Genomic DNA, 20,130 nt, shown 5'->3' with positions numbered 1-20,130 from the left:
AACATGCTTATCCGGGGCGCCTGGGTGGCGCAGTCGGTTAAGCGTCCAACTTCAGCTAGGTCACGATCTCGCGGTCCGTGAGTTCGAGCCCCGCGTCAGGCTCTGGGCTGATGGCTCGGAGCCTGGAGCCTGTTTCCGATTCTGTGTCTCCCTCTCTCTCTGCCCCTCCCCCGTTCATGCTCTGTCTCTCTCTGTCCCAAAAATAAATAAACGTTGAAAAAAATAAATAAATAAATAAATAAATAAATAAAGCTTTTATAACCAGATATATTCAGGAACTTAGAACTAAATTTTTAATATAGTGAATCACTGATCTGTTTATTAATAATATAGATAATAGCACATTTTAAAGTAATTTAGATCTTAAAAAATAAAGCAAATACCTTTTGGAAATGCAGCTTTTTCATTTGAGGCTCTAAAAGAAAAGCACACTAACCTTGGAGATCAAGAAATGGGCCAGATCCATTTCTTCAAACTTGTCATGGGACTCTTAGTCAAATTATTTCATCTCCCCAGATTCAGTTTGCCTGTGAAATATAAAAGAGAAGTATGATAGCAAGCAGGAAAGTTTTTAAAAGAATCCATCAGAAAGATGATGAGCATGTACATTGTGAAGTAGAGACATTGTGATCTGTTCTGAAAGTTCTCTTAAATTTTTCATCCTGAGTTTCTGCAAACATGAAGATAATGTAAAACTTGTTTGAAGTGAGGATTATTTCTGCACATAATTTAATAACAAATACTCAGTGCTCTTTTTTTTTTTTAAATTTTTTTTTCAACGTTTTTTATTTATTTTTGGGACAGAGAGAGACAGAGCATGAACGGGGAAGGGGCAGAGAGAGAGGGAGACACAGAATGGGAAGCAGGCTCCAGGCTCAGCCGTCAGCCCAGAGCCCGACGCGGGGCTCGAACTCCCGGACCGCGAGATCGTGACCTGGCTGAAGTCGGACGCTTAACTGACTGCGCCACCCAGGCGCCCCATAAATATTCAGTGCTCTTAAAGTTCTGAAAGAATTTAGATGTATTTCATCATCAGGTTATTTGCCATTTTAACACTAACGACCTAGTTGACCCAGATTTGGGTACCTTTTGCTGCCTGGTTTATTCAGTTTGCTATTTCAAGGTAGCAAATGCTATTTTGGGTACCATAACTAATTCTCGTTGGGGCTTAGAATTTTTAATCTAGGTAGATACCTGGCTAACTAAGAATGTTGAAAATTGTAGTTACATTACATATACACATACATATTATAGTTATTGGAGACATTAATGGTGATAGCTTTTAGTGAACTCTTGGGTTGGGAATAAAGCACTTGAGAAATAGTATTTTTTTATTCTCAGGTGGCAAAAAGTTAAAGACCTATGATCCATTCAGTAGAAACCCTCTGTTCTGTGGAGCTGAAAACACAAGTCTTTGGGAACTCAAAAAGGTAAAGTAATTTTAAATTGTCTTTTAATTCAATAGCGCTTTCTATTTGCCCTCATGGATTTAACACTTTGAAGTTTCCATTTTTCTTGTAAATGATAGTGTTTACTTGCTTAGACATTAGTTAATTGGCATAAGGAACCAATTTGAAGTATGTCACCCAGCTGTAATGCTTTATAACTCATACTTCTGTGGCCTCTGCTAAACATTAAATTTACACATTTATTTATTTGTTTGTTTGTTTGAAGTTTATTTAAGAGAGCGTGCATGTGCGCACGGGAGGGGCATAGAGAGGGGAGAGAGAGAATCCCAAGCAGGCTCTGCACTGTCAGCGCAGAGCCCACTGCAGGGCTGAAACTCATGAACTGTGAGATCATGACCTAAGCTGCAATGAAGAGCCGGACACTTAACCGACTGAGCCATCCAGGCACCCCTAAATTTACGCATTTATACGTTTCTACATTCACATGTAGAAAATCTTAAATAATGAGCATGCAAAATTAATAAATAATAAATATAATATCTTAATACTAATAAAAGAAATTGTGTTTTTAGCAGGTTATTGCATATAAGGACTCTATATAAAGGGTAAATTTTGCTTCATGCATTAGATCTCCCTGAGAAGTTTTGTGTAGATAGAACTATTTACAAATATAGTTACTTTTTAAATGCATTAGAGAAGGGGCACCTGGATGGCTCAATCTGTTAAGTGTCCAACTTCGGCTCAGGTCATGATCTCACAGTTTTTGAGTTCAAGCCCCGTGTCCGGCTCTGTGCTGACAGCTCAGAGCCTGGAGTGTGCTTCAGATTATGTTTCCATCTCTCTCTGCCCCTCTCCTGCTCACACACTCTCTCTCTCAAAAATAAATAAACGTTAAAAAAAAGTTTTTTTAAATAAATGCATTAGAGGAATTAATATATCCAATAAACTTTCTATGATACCTTTGGTTAAACAAGTGCTTCATTATAGACTCCTGTGTGTCCTTCACACCTTTTCAATGAGTCTACAAGGTCACAGCTACTTTCATAGTGATACCAAGGCACATTATTTGCCTTTGTAACTGTGTTGACCGTGGTACTGATGATATTAAAATGGATAAAACTGTTTGTGCCTTAGCACACATAGGGACAGTAGCACCATACTGCATTCATGGCCATTATATTCTTCATTACCACTTACTTTCCAAGAAAAACCAAAAAAAGCCAGTATCACATAGGAATGATGAAACAGGAAAAATTAGTGATGATCTTTACCCTAGAGTACATGTCTTTTTATATTCTGTGTGCATATACAGCAAGAATCCATAACATACTTGTGCATACCTAAGTAATTATGAAGGTTTTCTCGGGTCTTAGGAAAAGTACATGTGTAGTTTGTTGTAAGCTCAACTAGCTGCTTTTTTCATGAAAGACTGGCTGACTGATAAACCAGTTACTCAGATTTGGGTATTTGGGAGACATTTTCTTGAAAGTGAATGAAGTGAATCTCTTATTTCAAGTGAAACAGCTGACAGTATTTATGGTCAATGATAAAATTCAAGCTTTTTTTTTTTTTTTTTTAATGTTTATTCACTTTTGAGAGAGAGATAGTGCAGGCGGGGAGGGGCAGAGAGAGAAGGCGACACAGAAACCGAAGCAGTTTCCAGGCTCTGAGCTGTCAGCACAGAGCCCAGTGTGGGTCTCAAACTCATGAACCCCAAGATCATGACCTGAGTTGAAGTCGGATGCTTAGCTGACTGAGCCATCCAGGCACCCTTAAAATTCAAGCCTTTAAGCAAAGACTAAAAATTTAGAAATCTTTTTTTTTTTTTTTTTTTTAATTTTTTTTTTTCAACGTTTATTTATTTTTGGGACAGAGAGAGACAGAGCATGAACGGGGGAGGGGCAGAGAGAGAGGGAGACACAGAATCGGAAACAGGCTCCAGGCTCCGAGCCATCAGCCCAGAGCCCGACGCGGGGCTCGAACTCCCGGACCGCGAGATCGTGACCTGGCTGAAGTCGGACGCTTAACCGACTGCGCCACCCAGGCGCTCCTAAAAATTTAGAAATCTTGTAACCACCACCTTGAATTAGACATTTTCTCAATATGTAAAAACTTTTCTGATAAAATCAGTGGGATACCACCAGTGTAATTTTTGTGATAATATAACCAGCATTTGGAAGAACTGCATAACTCAATCAGTATTTTCCAAACGACTGATGCACAGTGTTACAAAGTCATGAATAAGAGATCTATTCAAAGTAGACTAATTAATTTTAAGTAGCAAGTACGAAAAGCTGATTGATAATGGTTTCAGATTCCATATTGCAACTAATCTTCAGTTTGGGTGTAGTAGCAAAGAAGAAAATCCACAATTATGTGAAAGACTATTAGTTAACCCTCCTATTTCCAACTATGTATCTGTGTGAAGAAAGACCATTCATATACTTCCAACTAAAAATAACATGGACTACAGAAGCATGTATGCGAATCCACTGTCTTCTATTAAGCCAGCCATTGAGTAGTTTTACAAAACTGTGAAATAATTCTGCTCTTCTAATAGTTACTTATCCTGAAAAACTTACTTTTGGTAAACCCTGTTATTTACATTACTGTATAATAGGCTCATTGTTATTTTAAGTTGACTGTAAACAGTTGTTTAAAATTTTTCTGTTGTGGGGCACCTGGCTGGCTCAGTCAGAAGAGCGTGTGACTCTTGATCTCCGGGTCGAGTTTGAGCCCCCCTTTGGCTGTACAGATTATTTAAGTAAATAAAAACTTAAAATTCTTTTGCCGGTGGCTGGGTGGCTCAGTTGGTTAAGCATCTGACTCTTGGTTTCAGCTCAGGTCATGATCTCACAGTTCCAATCCCGCATCTGGCTTTCTATCAAAATTAATAAATAAACTTAAAAAAATGTTTTCTGTTGTAATTTCTAATTAGGTAAATAACAGTAGATATATCCCACTTAAATTAAGGAAGCTCTTGAGGTCCCTGACTTTTAAATGTATAAAGTACTCCTGAGACCAAAATTTTGAGAATCATTCTTCTCTAATGTATTGGCTCAAGTTTCAGTTTTTTGGATTTACTGTAGTAAAAGTTGACTTTGCTCACATTTTTCTTTTTAGCTGTCTGAGCATTTTCATCCCTCTGTGGCCCTTTTTGCAAAGACTATCCTTCAGGTAAGTCTAAAATACTACAAAGATAAGAACTAAGAATAAATAATCTAGTTTTAGATAATCAATAATTGGTCATACACTGTTTTCTGTCTACCACATAGAATCATAAACATTTTCTGCTGTTGTAAAGGAGCAGTGGCTTGTCTAATACAGTGCAGCAGATAAGTCTTCCCACTCTGAGGTGAATGGAAATACAGGATATTAAAAAACTTCAGCCATTACTTAACTACATTCTGGCTTGTCTCCTGAGGAAAGAGTGCCCATTCCTTTCCCATTTGCTGTGTTTGCCACGTCAGTGTTCCTGGTAATAGTTAGATGACCTATAGTATTAATATCATTGGCCTATTGATAAAGTCAGCAGTGCACCGTAAAGTACATATGTGTATATATGAGTGTGTGTGTAATTCTTCAAGTAAAGAGGGATGAGACGGATGTTTGAACCATCATTTATGGCATATTTGTGCCTTCGTGCATTGTGTTTTTCCTTTTTTTTTTTTTTTTTTATTTCTTATCTGGATGCATCTATATAACTTGAGTTAAGCTCTTAATCCTCCCACCCTGTCCGCCTTTCAGGGAAATCATATTCAGTATTCAGGGGACCCACTCCAGGATTTTACATTAATGAGATTCTTAGATCGATTTGTATACCGAAATCCAAAGCCACATAAAGGCAAAGGTATGCTTCTATTTAATTATTTGGTTTTCAGTGTTGATATTTAATAAATAAAATGAGCATACAACTAGGTTTTACATTGCACTGTCTTGATTTTACATTTCAGAAAACACAGATAGTGTTGTGATGCAGCCAAAAAGAAAACATTTTATGAAGGATGTTCGTAGTCTTGCTGGTAAGCATCAAGCCTGGACAGTTGAAATGAACAAGTCAATAATACATAAGTTGTGTTATTCTTTCCTCCACTTTACCAGAATAAAACTGAGCACCAGAGACATTATCCATCTCTTACTCCCAAAAATGTGTATGCATTCGCGAGTTTACCATGTCTGACTGGGCTTTTTCTTTTCTTTTTTTTTTTTTTTTTTTACATTACAGAAAGTTTCAAACATATCCAGAGTAAACACATATAGTATAATGAACCCCCTATAACTATCACCAGCTTGAACAGTTATCAATATTTTGCCATTTCTGTATCATCTATAGCTTTATTGGTGATGATCCCCCCCCACACACACACATAACTATCTTTCATAGTTGAATACCATCTTAAGCTCTCTATTATGGGTTCAGCAGAAAACCCACAACTGCTTTTGTCACAAAGCATCATTTCTTTTTAATAGATTTCTCCCCTTTTTTTTAATGTTTATTATTTTGAAAGAGAGTGAGCATGTGCGCACGCATGCAAGAGTAGGGGAGGGAAGGGGCAGAGAGAGAATCCCCAAGCAGCAGAGCCCAACGTGGGGCTCTATCCCACAAACTGTGAGATCATGACCTAAGCTGAGATCAAGAGTCAGACGTTTGGTGGCGCCCCACAAAGCATCATTTTAAACTAGCTGATAACCTTCTGTGGGTTTTGAGTACCCATCTTGTGGACCTGATTCTGTTTCTGTATTCAGATATTTCTTTATATAAGTCACAGCTTTTTGTTCAGAGACTAGGGTTAATTTGCACCTTATAAATCATTTAATTACCAACTGATTTCACAGAGACCCAGAGATGTAAATGGACTTGTCCAAAGTTAATAGTTAGAATTCACCCAAATCTGCTTTTAATCAAGAGGAGTTAGAAAATTGTATTCAGAAGAGGGAAAACTAATATTCCTATAGTGCCTTGTTCTTGTTCCTTAGTTTCCGTCTTAGTATTATGTAAAATTGTGGATAATTCTGTTTACGTTTACTTCCTGTTCCAGAATGGCAGGCATTATTGTCTTTTTTCTGAGATGAGAATGTCAAGTTTAAAGTGATTATTTTTTTTTTAATTTTTTTTCACATTTATTTATTTTTGAGACAGAGAGAGACAGAGCATGAACGGGGGAGGGTCAGAGAGAGAGGGAGACACAGAATCCGAAGCAGGCTCCAGGCTCCGAGCCATCAGCCCAGAGCCTGACGCGGGGCTCGAACCCACGGACCGCGAGATCGTGACCTGGCTGAAGTCGGACGCTTAACCCACTGCGCCACCCAGGCGCCCTAAAGTGATTATTAAGAGAACTCTAATTTTCTCTTGAAATTGGGATCCTGGATGCAGTTGGAGGACAATGAGAGAACCATGTTCTTTCTCTGTGATGCACTGGTGGCTGCATACTTCATTGTAGCTGACAAATAGTTTCAAATGTTGGGTCTTCTGCACTCAGACTTTTCCAGAGATTGTCCTATGCACTAGAAGATGCCTTCTGTCCATCTTCCTTAACATTTTGAGACTTTAGAGTTATAGGTATGCTGTATGTAGTCTTAAGAGCTTGAATAACATAAAAAAGGATTACTTTAATAAAATTTTTGTCTTAATCTGTTTTCGTAGTGAACAGTAAGGAGTTCCTTGCAAAAGAAGAAAGCCAAATACCAGTGGATGAACTATTTTTCTACAGGTAATATACTTAATACAGTTTCATTTGGGGTACTATTAAAATTGAAATTTTTAGATTCCATAAAATGTTTCATTAACATAGGTATGTCTTGAAAAGATTAGAAGGTAGGTTTTTTGTTGTTTTGCAAAGGGAATTTATAAATCATTCAGTTTGCTAATCTTAAGATATCTAAGTGAAATCTGGGGCACCTGTGTGTCTCAGTTGGCTGAACGTCTGACTCTTGATTTTGTCTTAAGCCTTGCCTCAGGCTCTGCTGAGTGTCAAGTCTACTTGGGATTCTCTCTCTCCCTCTGCCCCTTTCCCCAGCTTATGTGCATTCTGTCTCACTCGCTTTTTCTGTCTCTCAAATTAAAAAAAAAGGATATGTAAGTGAAACTTAAGAACAAGTAAATTTGGGGGAATTTTTTTTTTTTTTTTAATTTTTTTTTCAACATTTATTTATTTTTCGGACAGAGAGAGACAGAGCATGAACGGGGGAGGGGCAGAGAGAGAGGGAAACACAGAATCGGAAACAGGCTCCAGGCTCTGAGCCACCAGCCCAGAGCCTGACGCGGGGCTCGAACTCACGGACCGTGAGATCGTGACCTGGCTGAAGTCGGACGCTCAACCGACTGCGCCACCCAGGCGCCCCTGGGGGAATTTTTTATGACTCTTGACTTTATGAAACTTATCTCTCTTATTTTTTTAATATAGTAATTGTCTTATAGGCTTTAAATCTGTTACCAGTCTAACATAATAAGCAACTCATGAGTAAGTTGTCTAAAACATGGTTCTAAGCAGAATTAGTAAAATTCACTGTGCTGCTGTAGAGAGAAGTCCTAAACCTACTAGTACTGTTATCATTATCTGATTGGTTAATTCCACTTGATTTGATTTGCTTTTTAAAAAACATTTTGTGTGAAGAATTTTGAGGGTATGATCCCATTTGCAGAATGCCAAGTTTCACTGTACCCTTGTAGGAGGATGCGTCTGACTGATAAAATATTGTGATTAGATATTCTCTAGAGTCACATTTGGTCTTATTCTAACACTTAGATCGTTAGTGTTGATGCTAAAACAACTTTTTACTATGCCGTTTAATTAAGATGAAGTGTTTTTATGAAATCTTTGAAATGTATTATACTTCACATCCAGAGGCTTCTATTTTAATTCAAAACTTTTTCTACAATAAATGCAAATTTTAGTCATTTATATCCAGCTGAGTTAAGTTTTTACATTTGTTTGTGTCATTGGTCATAGGTGCTTTAATTATAGTTAAATGGGCTCTTTCATAAAATTATCAAATATATAACATCTGTTTTATTTTAGATACTATAAAAAGGTTGCTATTGTTAAGGAGAAACAAAAACGGAATGCAGATGAAGAAAGTATAGAAGATGTGGACGATGAGGAATTTGAAAAGATGATTGGTAATTTGTTTTTGTCAGCTCTTCAATTTGTAAAATAATCTATTTCTATTTCCTTTTAGAATATTGGAATATTAGTTGTAGTAATAATCTTAGTTTTAGAAAAATCATTTAGCTAAGAATGCCATGAAAATGACAACGGAGGATTGGGAAGTACCTTGGTGGCATACGGTAGTTCACCTACACTTGCTCCAGAGAAATGTATGGGATTGTGCATGGACTATTAATGGGAAAAATAAGTTTGTGTTTACATGGTATGTATTCCTTCTTAAGGCCTAATCTCTTATAAAAGAGAAGCCATTGTTACTTTTACTAATAATCTCCTTGCACTATTCGTAGCAATAGTCTGCTGTTTCATCTGTTTTACCTTTGTGATCCACAGAGCTAGAAAAATTTTAATCTATACTTAGGCTAAAACAAAAAATGGGAAATTAGAAAAGCTTACATTAAGTTTGTTTTTCTTGTGCATCGTATAGATAGAATACCGTAAGCGCTTAAACAACAACCACTTAAAAGGACTACACATTGTTAAGTATTTTGATATTTACCCTCTTTCCATAAAAGAGTTGTAGAAAGAAGTTGAAATTAACTGGAATCCACTTTAGTTTGGGGATTTAATTAAGGTCAGTATATTCATAGGTTTATGTAGATTAATCAAACACACCAGCGGTAATCAGATTTATATCGTTTTGGTGTTTGCTTGTCATAACTAGCACAATCATAACTGTTAATTGATTCAAATAGAAGACATAGGTCAACTTTGTTATTCCTTGCTATATCTGACAATTTGTATATTGTTCTCTGACAGACACATTTGAAGATGATAATTGTTTCACCTCTGGAAAGGATGACCTTGATTTTGCTGGGTAAAATACTTCAACTTTTTTGGTCTTTTCTTAACTTTGTTGTTTTCTCAGCATTTCCCAAATTGTCCTCAGAACAGTAAAGTACAGGACTATGATGTGTAGGAGAAGTTTATTGAAATAAGTTTGGGAAATGGATTTGTACTTTCATTTTAGACCTTTATAATACACATTAGTGTATTAAATAGAGATTCTGTGCTCTTATTAGCCTAGTACCCTCTGGTCACCAAAAAACACTTAGGAAAACAATGTTCTCCATTACAAGTTTTTGGTTTTCTTCAGCAACATGAAAAAGAAAAAAAAAGGTGCTAAGGAAGACCCAGAAGATGAAGATTCAGAAGGCAGTGATGATGACCTATTTGATAACTTAGATGATGATGAAGTTTCTTTAGGAAGTCTGAATGAGGAATTTACTGAAATTGATGAAGATGGAGGAACATTCATGGATGTGTCGGATGAGGAAAGTAAGGGCATTTTTTAAATATGGGCCAAAAAAACATATCTTCCTTTATTCCTCAGTGTAAGCTAGTTTTTCTACTACAGTGTTGTTTTTTTTTTACATATTATCCTATATTCAAATTACTAATGAGATCGGCCAAAAATTAAAATAGGACCTTTTCCCCTCTTATTTTTATTTGGAACTGAAGGGATTTTTGTGTGTGTGTGTTTTTTTTCTTTTAAAGAGTTGAGTTTTGGGCATTTATATATGTATATATATTACATATATATATACACACACATATATACATATATATACATAAATATATATATGTGTATATATATTATTTTATTTTAAGGAGCATGAGCTGGGGAAGAGGGGCAGAAGGAGAGGGGGGGAGAGAGAGAGAGAGAGAAAGAAATATGAATCCCAAGCAAGCTCCATGCTCAGTGCAGAGCCTGATGTAGAGCTTGATCCCACCACCCTGGGATCATGACCTGTGCCAGAATCAGGAATTGGACACCCAACCTACTGAGTCACCCAGGTGTTTGGGCTTTTATTTTAATCAGCACTTAAGCTGTCTCTTCAATACCTGTTGAGCTGTTACGTTCCCCTTTTTAAGTTTTAGAGTAGTAATTATTTCTAAAAGTTAGTCAAAATAATCATTTTTCTTAGCCCAGTGGCAGTTCTGTTTTTTAAATTGCTTAATAGCATGGTGTTGTTTTTTTTGTTTTGGGTTTTTTGAAATAGAAGTTGATGACGTCAGCTCCAAAATCAATACAAAGAGAAGCAAAAGGAAAGGTGCAAATGATTTGGACTTTGCTGGATCATTTCAAGGTAAGGAATGCATTTACTCTTTTTTAAATCTAAACAGTGGTTATGGGAAAGTTACCACTCATTATTATTTTGGGAAACTTCTTAATTGGTTAGTACAATTTAGTTTTTGTTTTTATAATGGATAATAACGGTTTTCTCTATTTTTAATATGTGAAAGTTGTTTGCCACATATGCCTTCAATTATTTTCTCTTCATAACTTTTTTCTTATTTAAATCTCTCGATCATCTATAAAGTATATCATAACAGATTATGCCTTTTAATGTTAACACTTGTAAAGTGGTAATAAAAGAAAAAGGTACTGTATCAGGTGACAATTTTAACTTTTTGATAAATGTATAGAAAGCAGGGGGCTCCTGGGTGGCTCAGTGGGTTAAGCGTCTGACTTTGGCTCAGGTCATGATCTCACAGTTTGTGTGTTCAAGCCCCACATCAGGCTCTGTGCTGACAGCTCAGAGCCTGGAGCCCATTTCACATTCTGTGTCTCCTCTCTCTGCCCCTCCCCTGCTTGTGCGCTCCCTCTCTCTGTCTCTCTCTCAAAACTAAATAAACATTAAAAAATTTTTTGTGATGTAGAAAGCATTATATTTTATTCCTGAAATCTGTGATAAATTCATAGGCTTACTTTTTTTCTATGCTTTGCTTCTAATGTCTCGTTTCTGCTGACTAATAAATACTGATAACGAATAAAAATAGATTTGCAAAGTTAAAAATAATTAAAATGCTTGACAACATTTCTTTTAAAATTAAATGTTAAAATATTTTGGACATTAAATATTTTTGCTAATAAGTATCAAAAATAATAACTATATTTTGGTAGTAGTCTCTCAGACATTTATACCTGCAAAACTTTTATAAGCCCTTTCAAGTACTGACAACCATAGTCCTCTTAATTAGATTGACTTACCTGATATGTAAATGATAACATTATCTTTCAGATTTTGTCATCCGTTGAGTGGTGTAAGGTCGCAATTTAATACTAGCCTGTGCTCAAATATAAGACGGCTTTCCCCAAAATCATCTCCAAAAAGAAACATTGGGGCTCCTGGCTGTCTCAGTCAGCAGAGCATGCAACTTGGAGTTCTAAGTTTAAGCCCCATGTTGGGTGTAGAGGTTACTTAAAATTATGAAAACGGCACCTGGGTGGCTCAGTCGGCTAAGCATGCAACTGTTTTGGCTTAGGTCATCATCTCACAGCATTCCTGAGTTCAAGCTCCATGTCAGGCTCTGCACTGAGTACAGAGCATGCTTGGGATCTCTGTCTCGCTCTCCACCCCTCCCCCCTGTGCTCTCTCAAATAAGTAAACTTAAAAATGTTGCTTTATCGTAAGTCCTACTGAGACTTTCATTAAAAGATGCTCTCTCAGTGACCTTACTGTTATTTCTGAAGACCAGAGCCTGAAAGGTGTTAGATCTCAGCTGACAATAGTTTTGAATTAAAGGATACCTGACATAATTGATTAAAACAAAAGAAGGCAAAGGAATTTCAAACATTGATAAATTGCAGGGGGAGAGGTGGTTGGTATTCACCCTATATTTGCAAATGTTGGATATCCTTAAGGATAAACAAACCTTAAGGCAACTTTAAGAGGGCAGTAACAGGGCTCACCAGTTGAAGTTATAGATGTATACATATAATGTGAGTGAACACCAAAAACACGTTTCCAAGTGCTATACACAAATGGGAATTTTAGCTAAAGAGAAAATACTCAATAACAGTGTCCCATTTAAGGATACACAAAATTTGAGATGAAATGCTGTAGAAACTATTTTATCAAAAGTGGCTTTGGTATCAATGCACAGACTTTACATGATTGTTAGTAGCACCATTATTATTAACCGCCAAAAAGTGGGAACAGTTTAAATGTCTGTTGACTAAAGAATAGATAATGGAATATTACTCAGCAATAAAATGGTATTAAGTACTGATCTGTTACATGTTATAACATGGATGAGCTTCAGAACTACTACGCTAAGTGAAAGTAGCCAAATACAGAATACCACATCATGATCCCACTTACATGAAATAACCAGAAAAGGCAAAAGCCTTCTTGGGAAAAGGGCACATGACTGCAGATGGGCACCAGGATCTGGAGTTGATGGAATTGTCCTAAAATTGCATTGTGATGACGTTGAACAACTCTGTAAATTTACTAAAACATACTGAATTACACACTTAAAAACAGCTGAGCTTTATTATGAATTTTATTCCCTAATAAAGCTATTTTAAAAATTGGCCCACTATGGGGTGTCTGACTCTTGATTTTGCCTCAGGTCATGATCTCATGGTACATGGGATCAAGCCCCATGTCAGGTTCTGCGCTGACAATGTGGAGCCTAATTGGGATTCTCTCTCTCTCCCCTCTCTCTCTGCCCCTCCCCCACTCACACATGCATATTCTCTCTCAAAAAATAAAAGTAAATAAAAATCAAAAAAAGGTTTTTTTTAATGTTTGTTTATTTTTGAGAGGGAGAGAGAGACAGAATGTGAATGGGGGAGGGGCAGAGAGAGGGAGACAGGATCTGAGCTGTCAGCACAGACCCTGACCTGGGGCTTGAACTCACGCACTGAGATCATGACCTGAGCCAAAGTTGGATGCTTAGCCAACTGAGTCACCCAGGTGCCCCATAGTTAATAAAAATTTTTTAAAAATGGCTCTACTAGATGCAAAGAATTTGAGTCATACTGTTTCAGAAAAAGTGAAAATGGATAAAAACAGTATTTCTAGTTAAAATCACATTATCTAAAATATATTAACTAGAAATACTGTTTTTATCCATTTTCACTTTTTCTGAAACAATATTACTCAAATTCTTTGCATCTAGTAGAGCCATTTTTTAAAAATTTTTATTAGTGTATGAATTAAAATTTAATGAATATTAGAAATAGATGTTCTAGTTTTTTATTTTGAAAAGTATATGTTCAGAATGTGGGTGGCTCAGTCAGTTAAGCGTCCCAATTCTTGATTTCAGCCTAGGTAATGATCTTACATTCATGAGTTGAAGTCCTGTGTCATGCTCTGCTGGTAACGCAGAGCCTGCTTGGGATTCTCTGTGCCCCTACCCCTCTCTTGCGCCCAATGTCTCTCAAAATAAATAAGTAAACAAACTTAAAAAAAGTTTATATTCACAATTATAAGTTGAGTTATTTTTTCTAAGGAGAACCATTTTGAGAAGTGTAAACAAAAATTTCATTTACAACATAATATACCTTCCATCACTTTCTTCACTGTTAGTCCAAAGAATAAAACCTCTGACTTAATGAGAATTTACAGTTTGCCTTAAAAATTCCAAAATTCATCCATGTCACCCTTAGAATTAATCTTGCCTGATACTATGAAATTAGGTAAACCTTGATCAGTGGCCAAATTGGAAAGGCAGTCAAGAAGACACTATTTGTCATCTAAATAATTTTATTAGGATACAATTTTAAAAGTACTATATACCAACTCTTAAATAAAATATATTTATTTTAAAATGCCAGCTACTTAATGGTGCTATGAGGAAACTGTAATTCTGTATTTTAACCCAAATACAACTTTTTTACAACAAAACTATGTTGAAAGATTGTTGAATCACTGTGTCATATACTTGAAATTAATGTAACGTGTGCCCACTATACTTCAATTTAAAAATGTTGTATTTTTCCAAAATTAATGGATTTACAATTTAATAACCTACACTTACACTTTTTTTAGGACCAAGGAAAAAAAAGAAAGGAAATTTCAATGACTCCAGCCTATTTGTATCAGCTGAAGAGGTAAGGTTAAAATACTGCTTCATGATGTTAGCTACTCTGGGGGTAACTAGCTGGCTCAGTCGGTAGAGTACAGGACTCTTGATCTAAGGGTTGTGAGTTCAAGCCCCATGTTGGGTGGAGAGATTAAAAAATAAAATTTTTTTTAAAAAAGCTAGCTATTCTACACTGCTTTGAGTTTTCTAATAAATGTATCTCTTTTTAAGTTTGGCCACCTACTGGATGAAAATATGGGATCCAAGTTTGATAACATTGGCATGAATGCCATGGCTAACAAAGACAATGCAAGTAAGTAACTTGAATTTTTATGGAGGTTTTTAAATAGCCTTAACTTACAACTTCCGAAGATGTATTTTTAGACAACCTTTTTTAGTAAGGATAAATAAAATGGTTCCTTACAACCCTGAAGGAATGGCTTTTTTCATCAGTGTCTGGGGAGCATGTAGGATTAAAAAGCATTTAGACTACAGCAATAAAGACTGTAGTTACGTTTGGGGCCCCTGGGTAATGCAGTCAGTTAGGCATCCAACTCTTCATTTCGGCTCAGGTCATGATCCCATGATTTGTGGATCCTGCGGAGCCTGCTTGGGATTCTGTCTCTCCTTCTCTCTGCCCCTCCCCCACTTGTGTACTCTGTCTCCCTCTCTCTCTCAAAATAAATATAAAAAACATTTTGTAATAAAGACTGTAGTTACTTTAAACTGTTTAATTCTTTTAGAGAGGCAGTTTTTATATATTGTGAGTACGCTTAGTAGCTTTATAAGTACTTTATAGACATAATTTCTGATATTGTTACTGGCTTCTGTTCTTTTGCCAATAAAAGCGTTCAGGGGAAATAAAATCTTTAGGGTATTTGTTCCTTTGTTGACCTAGTCTTTTATTTGTTAAACAGTAATCTTTAACAATAAATGCAGAAGGAAAGCAACAAACAAGAGCAGGGGATTTGCATAGTGGATGGGACATGAGTAAGCCATAGCAGACCAGAAGTTCCTGTTTTGTTCTGTGGGGCCAGGAGTCTACAACATGGTGTGTTCATCTTTCTTCTTCCCCACAAAGGTCTCAAACAGCTTAGATGGGAGGCTGAACGTGATGACTGGCTACACAACAGAGATGTAAAAAGTATCATCAAGAAAAAGAAAAATTTCAAAAAGAAGAGGCCAAAAACCACTCAGAAAATTAAAAAGCAAAGAAATTGATTGTTTTCTAAATAAACTATAAGTTAAAATTGTACTTACTCTTAATTTTTGCTATTCAGCCATTTTTCTTGATCTTGCTCTCTGACTCCATACATTCCAGACTGTTCAATGGATTTGTAATAAACTATAAATAAAGACAGCTGTCATTTATAAAATCATGTAAAAGTGTCAAAATTAAACTATATTGAAAGAAATCAAACCTCTTTTCCTTATTTCTTAATAGTAAAGTAAAAAAGACAGTAGGATACGTATTTCACTTACAAGCCCTCTAGCATCTGTACTGTTATAATAAGCACTATTTGTTAAGCATTACTTTATAGCAGATACTGCGCTAAGTGATTACACAATGTCATCTTGTTTAATCCTAATAACAGTTCATAAAGATGGCCATTATCATCACTGCTGTATGGAGAAACAGCTCCCAAGAAATTAGCAAACCAGAGGTCACTCAAGTTTTAGGTAGTGATTTGATTCCATCACCACCTCAGATAGGTTTCATTCCAAAGTCTACATTTTTAACCACTGGCTAACTACTCTCCTCTCCAAATGAGAATTTTCTCCACCCTGTGTTCTCAGAGGAGCTAAAATAGGGATAGGCAGTAATTCTTGGAAATTGACACCACAAAATTAAAGTCTCAACCATTAATTGGTCATTTAAAAAATTACCTAAAGGGTACCTGAAAAAGTTTTTGTACACTCTTAAAACATACCTTCCAAGATGAAGGGGAATTTTTTGCTCATTGTTTGCCTGAAATCTGATGGAGAAAAAGTGTTAAAATTAAATATTAAAGCATAGAGTCCATAATTAGTGCTAGCTTTAGGGTTTATGAGATAAGAATCTGTGTTAAGGTCCTTCTGGCAATCAGGAACTATATCCTTTTGGACAGGGTGTAAGTTGTACTTGCCTTACATGCTGCCTCCCATAGTTCCTTTTGGAGTTTTTCAAATTTGGCTTGTATACATGATGTAATTTATTTAGAAAAGGGACAAAAAGCAACTTTTCATTGTTAATGTGTTTGAGACACATTAGCTATGACGTTTGAGATAAAAAACTGAGTAGACGTATTTCTAATTCCATACTAAGGCAAAATGGAATCCATAAAAACAATTCATTGTTCGATGGATTCTATTTTACCCTCTTAATATAATTAGAAACTAATTTGCTCTTAAATTCCATGTCGATGTTTTCTTTTACACCCTTACACTTGAAAAGTGTAGAGACTTTGTGAGATCGAATAGATAGCATCCAGAACACAGTGTTGCACTAAAATACTTTAAGAAGACACATGATAAGTTTCAAAGATGGCCACCACCCAGGACTACTATTATCTGCTTTAGGAAAAGAAAGCACCACTTAAGAATTCAAAAAGTTGAGGACTCTACAATTTCCCCCCACAAAATGTCAAGCACTTTCAGTGATAGCCAGTGGCATGGGAAAGGTTTTTAGTGTCCAATATTGACACACAGGAAGAACTCAGATACGATAGCCTTTGAGAGTGGTTATTTGATGATTCAGCTATGCCACCACTACTCTACCAGACGATGAGGTATAATTGGCAGGCTGAATTTCTTCCACCCATGTTCCCAAACTAAGCCAGACCAAAAATACTTGCTCTATGCCCCCGACTAGTAAAATCCATAGAAGTGTGAAACATTCTCTTTCATCTACAAACAACATTTAGGAAGAAGAGTCATTAGGTCCATAATTAACACCAAGTGTTCCTCTTATACCCATAAAAATGCCCAATACCTGGAAGAAGCAATTTCTCTAAAACTGTTTAGCACCTAAATGCATTAACAGACTGTACACCCCTCTAGAAAATATTAACTTCTGAATTAGAATTACCTTGACTTGTGTTCATCTTATTAAACAAAAAATATGCTCCAAAAACGCCCACAAGTTCAACTACTAAAACTCCTTTAAAGATCTTCTTTGCCAGTGGTTCCATAGTGCGGGCCATCCTAAGTTTAACAATAACAACATGTAAACCTGAGTGAACATATACAAACTTAATACCACTTCCATAAAAATAATTCATTCCCAGTTTGAATGATGTATACTGTATACTTATTTGTATTAGATGTCCCACATTCCTAGTTTTCAATCTCCACCCCTAAGGGGCACAATGAACCAAAGACACCATTGGATAAAGCACAGGCAGGAGATAAAACTGAAAAAAGCACTGTAAAAAGAACCAACAATTTATGGAACTAAGATTTTTAATTACCTAAGAATATAGAATGTTGAGAGGGTAAATCCTTTCTTTTTAACCAAAAAAAATATTAAGATGATCTAAATGGGCAGCATATGTGAAAGCCCTTTGTAAGTACCCTACAAAAGTAAGGCTATTCTCTGAGTGGTTGTACATGTTTCATAGCTGGAGGTTTTCATTTTATTTATACAGCATATAGTGAACTAGGTGCCACAGCCCAAGCATTTCAAAGTTGAGCAACAAATCAACTTGTTCTGGGGAGGTGCTATTCTAACAGTACTTTCAAACTAAGTACATCACCCACAAGGCTTCTTAAAAATGCACATTCCTGGGCCTCACCCTGCAGTTCCCGAGTTCCCAGCTTTCTGATTCAGCAAGTTGAGGGTTAGCATCCCAGTAAGGTGCCCATTTGCACGCAACGCCAATGACTTGTATACAAGAGGCCCCTGTACCACATTAGGAAAACTGATCACCACCATCCAGTAAGTCGCAACCTAGACTTCAGATCTTGATTCGCTTCAATTAAAATAAAAGCCAATCAAAAAGGGTTTGAGTCTTCATTCTCTTTCTCTAATGTAAAAGCTAAACAAGGGAAACGGGCTATATAAGTCAAGAAAATAACATATGACTCTTACTGAGTATATGAAACATAAACTCAAGTTATTACTCTGCCTCCCTAGAACCCCAACAACAGGAGAAACCAGTCGTTTTTAATCTTAGGATTTTGATATCATCAATGTATGCTGTGTCATAGTGTTTGTTCTCTAACATCTGTGCAGAGCAGAGATGGTAAGCTCTGTGATATTCTACAGTCCCAGTTCTCTGCTCACGGTCACGCGTTTGCACCATTTCCTTTTGACTCCTTTTTATAATGCCTCAGACGGGGTAATTAAATACCCTACTTTGTGGGATTATCCTATTAATCTCTTTACCAGGTGCCCCTTCCCTCCCAAATTCCTTTCCCTCATTTTGATAATATGATCACCCTGGGGACTAAAAGATTATAACTTTATTGTTCGTATCTTTAAAAACCGAAGCAGAGGAAGTTAATAAAGAACTTGCATGTAACCAACAGGCAGCTGAGTGGGTGGGAATAGAGAACTGTTTTGTTTACAATGCTGTACCTGACACCAAGTAAGTCATGATTGGTACAGGGACCTCTCGTGGGATAAGTTTTAATGTTCAACGGGTGAAAAAAAAATATTCTTTTAACTTAAAAATAAAGCCTGACTGCAGCCATAACCACAGTGTAAGGAATCCAAGTAAAATCTGGTTTTGTTCTGTTGGGAGGTGAGGTTAAGGGTTCAAAACATAAAGTACAAGTAACACTGTATAATTCAGTGTTTACCTTTTTGAAAAATATATACACACATTTTACATTACAAGTCCCTCGACTTCAGTAAAGGTGTTTATAACGACTGATAAAGCCTAGTTGACAAAGACCACCAAAGGCATACCTGTCCACGACGAAGTTAGGTTACTAACTAGCAGAGGAGGAACAAGATTAGACAAGATTTTGGAGAAGGACAGAACTTAGGCGAAGTTTAAAAGAAAGCAGTCCCCGAATGGGCTCGAAGGAAAGCAGGGCTGTGCGTCATGGGGGTTCACAAAGCACCGGGCTGAGAAGCTGATTCAGGGTGCACAAGCTTAAACGTGCAAATGTTGCGTCTGAAAACCCTCATCCGTCCACTACAGCTGGAAACCGACACGGCTCGGCATCTGCAGGCAACACGATTTATCACACAGCAAGGTCTCTCACACGCACGCTAGATGTTGGAGAGCAAGGTTTCTCAGCTACGTCCCTGGGTTTGATTAGCTAAAGCACTTTGTCCAGATTCCCACGGTCAAGAACCAAGGAACCAGCGAGGCCTCCGGGAGCTGCCTGAGGCTGGCTACCCACGATCCTCAGGCCCTCGCGCGGCCCCCGGGCCCCCGGGTCTCCGGTGTATCTCGGCGGCCCCCCGCGCTCTCCCGCCTGCCCGGGCTCCCCGGACGCTCCCGCCCGGCCCGCAGCCAACTCCCGCGGGCATCATCGCAGGCTGCACTGCCCGGTCACGGGGCCAAGGTCGCCGAGCGACCCGGAAACACTCGGTCCTCTCCCGCGACTCTCCCGCTGAATGGATGGATATAGCGACACCCAACTTTCCTCCTTATGAACCCAGAACTTTAGCACGCACCCACCCCCACCTCCTACCCCCGCCAAAGAAAACCTGCCCGGCTCAGCGTTCCGAGGATCAAGAGTCAGGACTCTCAACTAGAGTCAGCCCTCGCTCTTACCTGAGGCGCTTACTGCGGACTGCG

At 37.3% G+C, this 20,130-nt stretch overlaps 2 protein-coding genes across 8 annotated transcripts in view; one reads left to right on the top strand and one right to left on the bottom strand.

Moving 5' to 3' along the window:
- The window catches only part of CEBPZ (CCAAT enhancer binding protein zeta), a 24,494-nt gene extending 8,679 nt beyond the window's left edge, over nucleotides 1–15,815 (top strand). The window contains exons 5-16 of the mRNA XM_040496516.1: nucleotides 1,342–1,430; nucleotides 4,533–4,586; nucleotides 5,157–5,259; nucleotides 5,363–5,431; nucleotides 7,054–7,120; nucleotides 8,429–8,529; nucleotides 9,335–9,392; nucleotides 9,672–9,853; nucleotides 10,579–10,665; nucleotides 14,362–14,423; nucleotides 14,627–14,708; nucleotides 15,477–15,815. Of these exons, the coding sequence (XP_040352450.1) occupies nucleotides 1,342–1,430; nucleotides 4,533–4,586; nucleotides 5,157–5,259; nucleotides 5,363–5,431; nucleotides 7,054–7,120; nucleotides 8,429–8,529; nucleotides 9,335–9,392; nucleotides 9,672–9,853; nucleotides 10,579–10,665; nucleotides 14,362–14,423; nucleotides 14,627–14,708; nucleotides 15,477–15,616 (1,094 nt within the window). The 3' untranslated portion in view covers nucleotides 15,617–15,815. The remainder of the gene's footprint in view (nucleotides 1–1,341; nucleotides 1,431–4,532; nucleotides 4,587–5,156; nucleotides 5,260–5,362; nucleotides 5,432–7,053; nucleotides 7,121–8,428; nucleotides 8,530–9,334; nucleotides 9,393–9,671; nucleotides 9,854–10,578; nucleotides 10,666–14,361; nucleotides 14,424–14,626; nucleotides 14,709–15,476) is intronic.
- Nucleotides 1–20,130, bottom strand: part of CEBPZOS (CEBPZ opposite strand) — a 21,098-nt gene extending 968 nt beyond the window's left edge. Inside the window, exons 1-5 of one of the 7 annotated variants that reach the window (XM_040496533.1) lie at nucleotides 20,107–20,130; nucleotides 17,463–17,578; nucleotides 16,327–16,371; nucleotides 15,656–15,740; nucleotides 15,107–15,517 (exon numbers count right to left, since the gene is read on the bottom strand). In XM_040496533.1, the coding sequence (XP_040352467.1) occupies nucleotides 15,658–15,740; nucleotides 16,327–16,371; nucleotides 17,463–17,577 (243 nt within the window). In that variant the 5' untranslated portion in view covers nucleotide 17,578; nucleotides 20,107–20,130 and the 3' untranslated portion in view covers nucleotides 15,107–15,517; nucleotides 15,656–15,657. The other 6 variants (XM_040496528.1, XM_040496532.1, XM_040496530.1 and 3 more) reach the window with 6 other exon arrangements.

This window comes from Herpailurus yagouaroundi, unplaced genomic scaffold, assembly GCF_014898765.1.
Source record: "Herpailurus yagouaroundi ecotype Mexico unplaced genomic scaffold, PumYag 188, whole genome shotgun sequence".
NCBI classification, from domain to species: Eukaryota; Metazoa; Chordata; class Mammalia; order Carnivora; family Felidae; genus Herpailurus; species Herpailurus yagouaroundi.
Note: the sequence above shows the minus strand (reverse complement) of the source record. Positions and strands in the feature narration are given on the sequence as shown.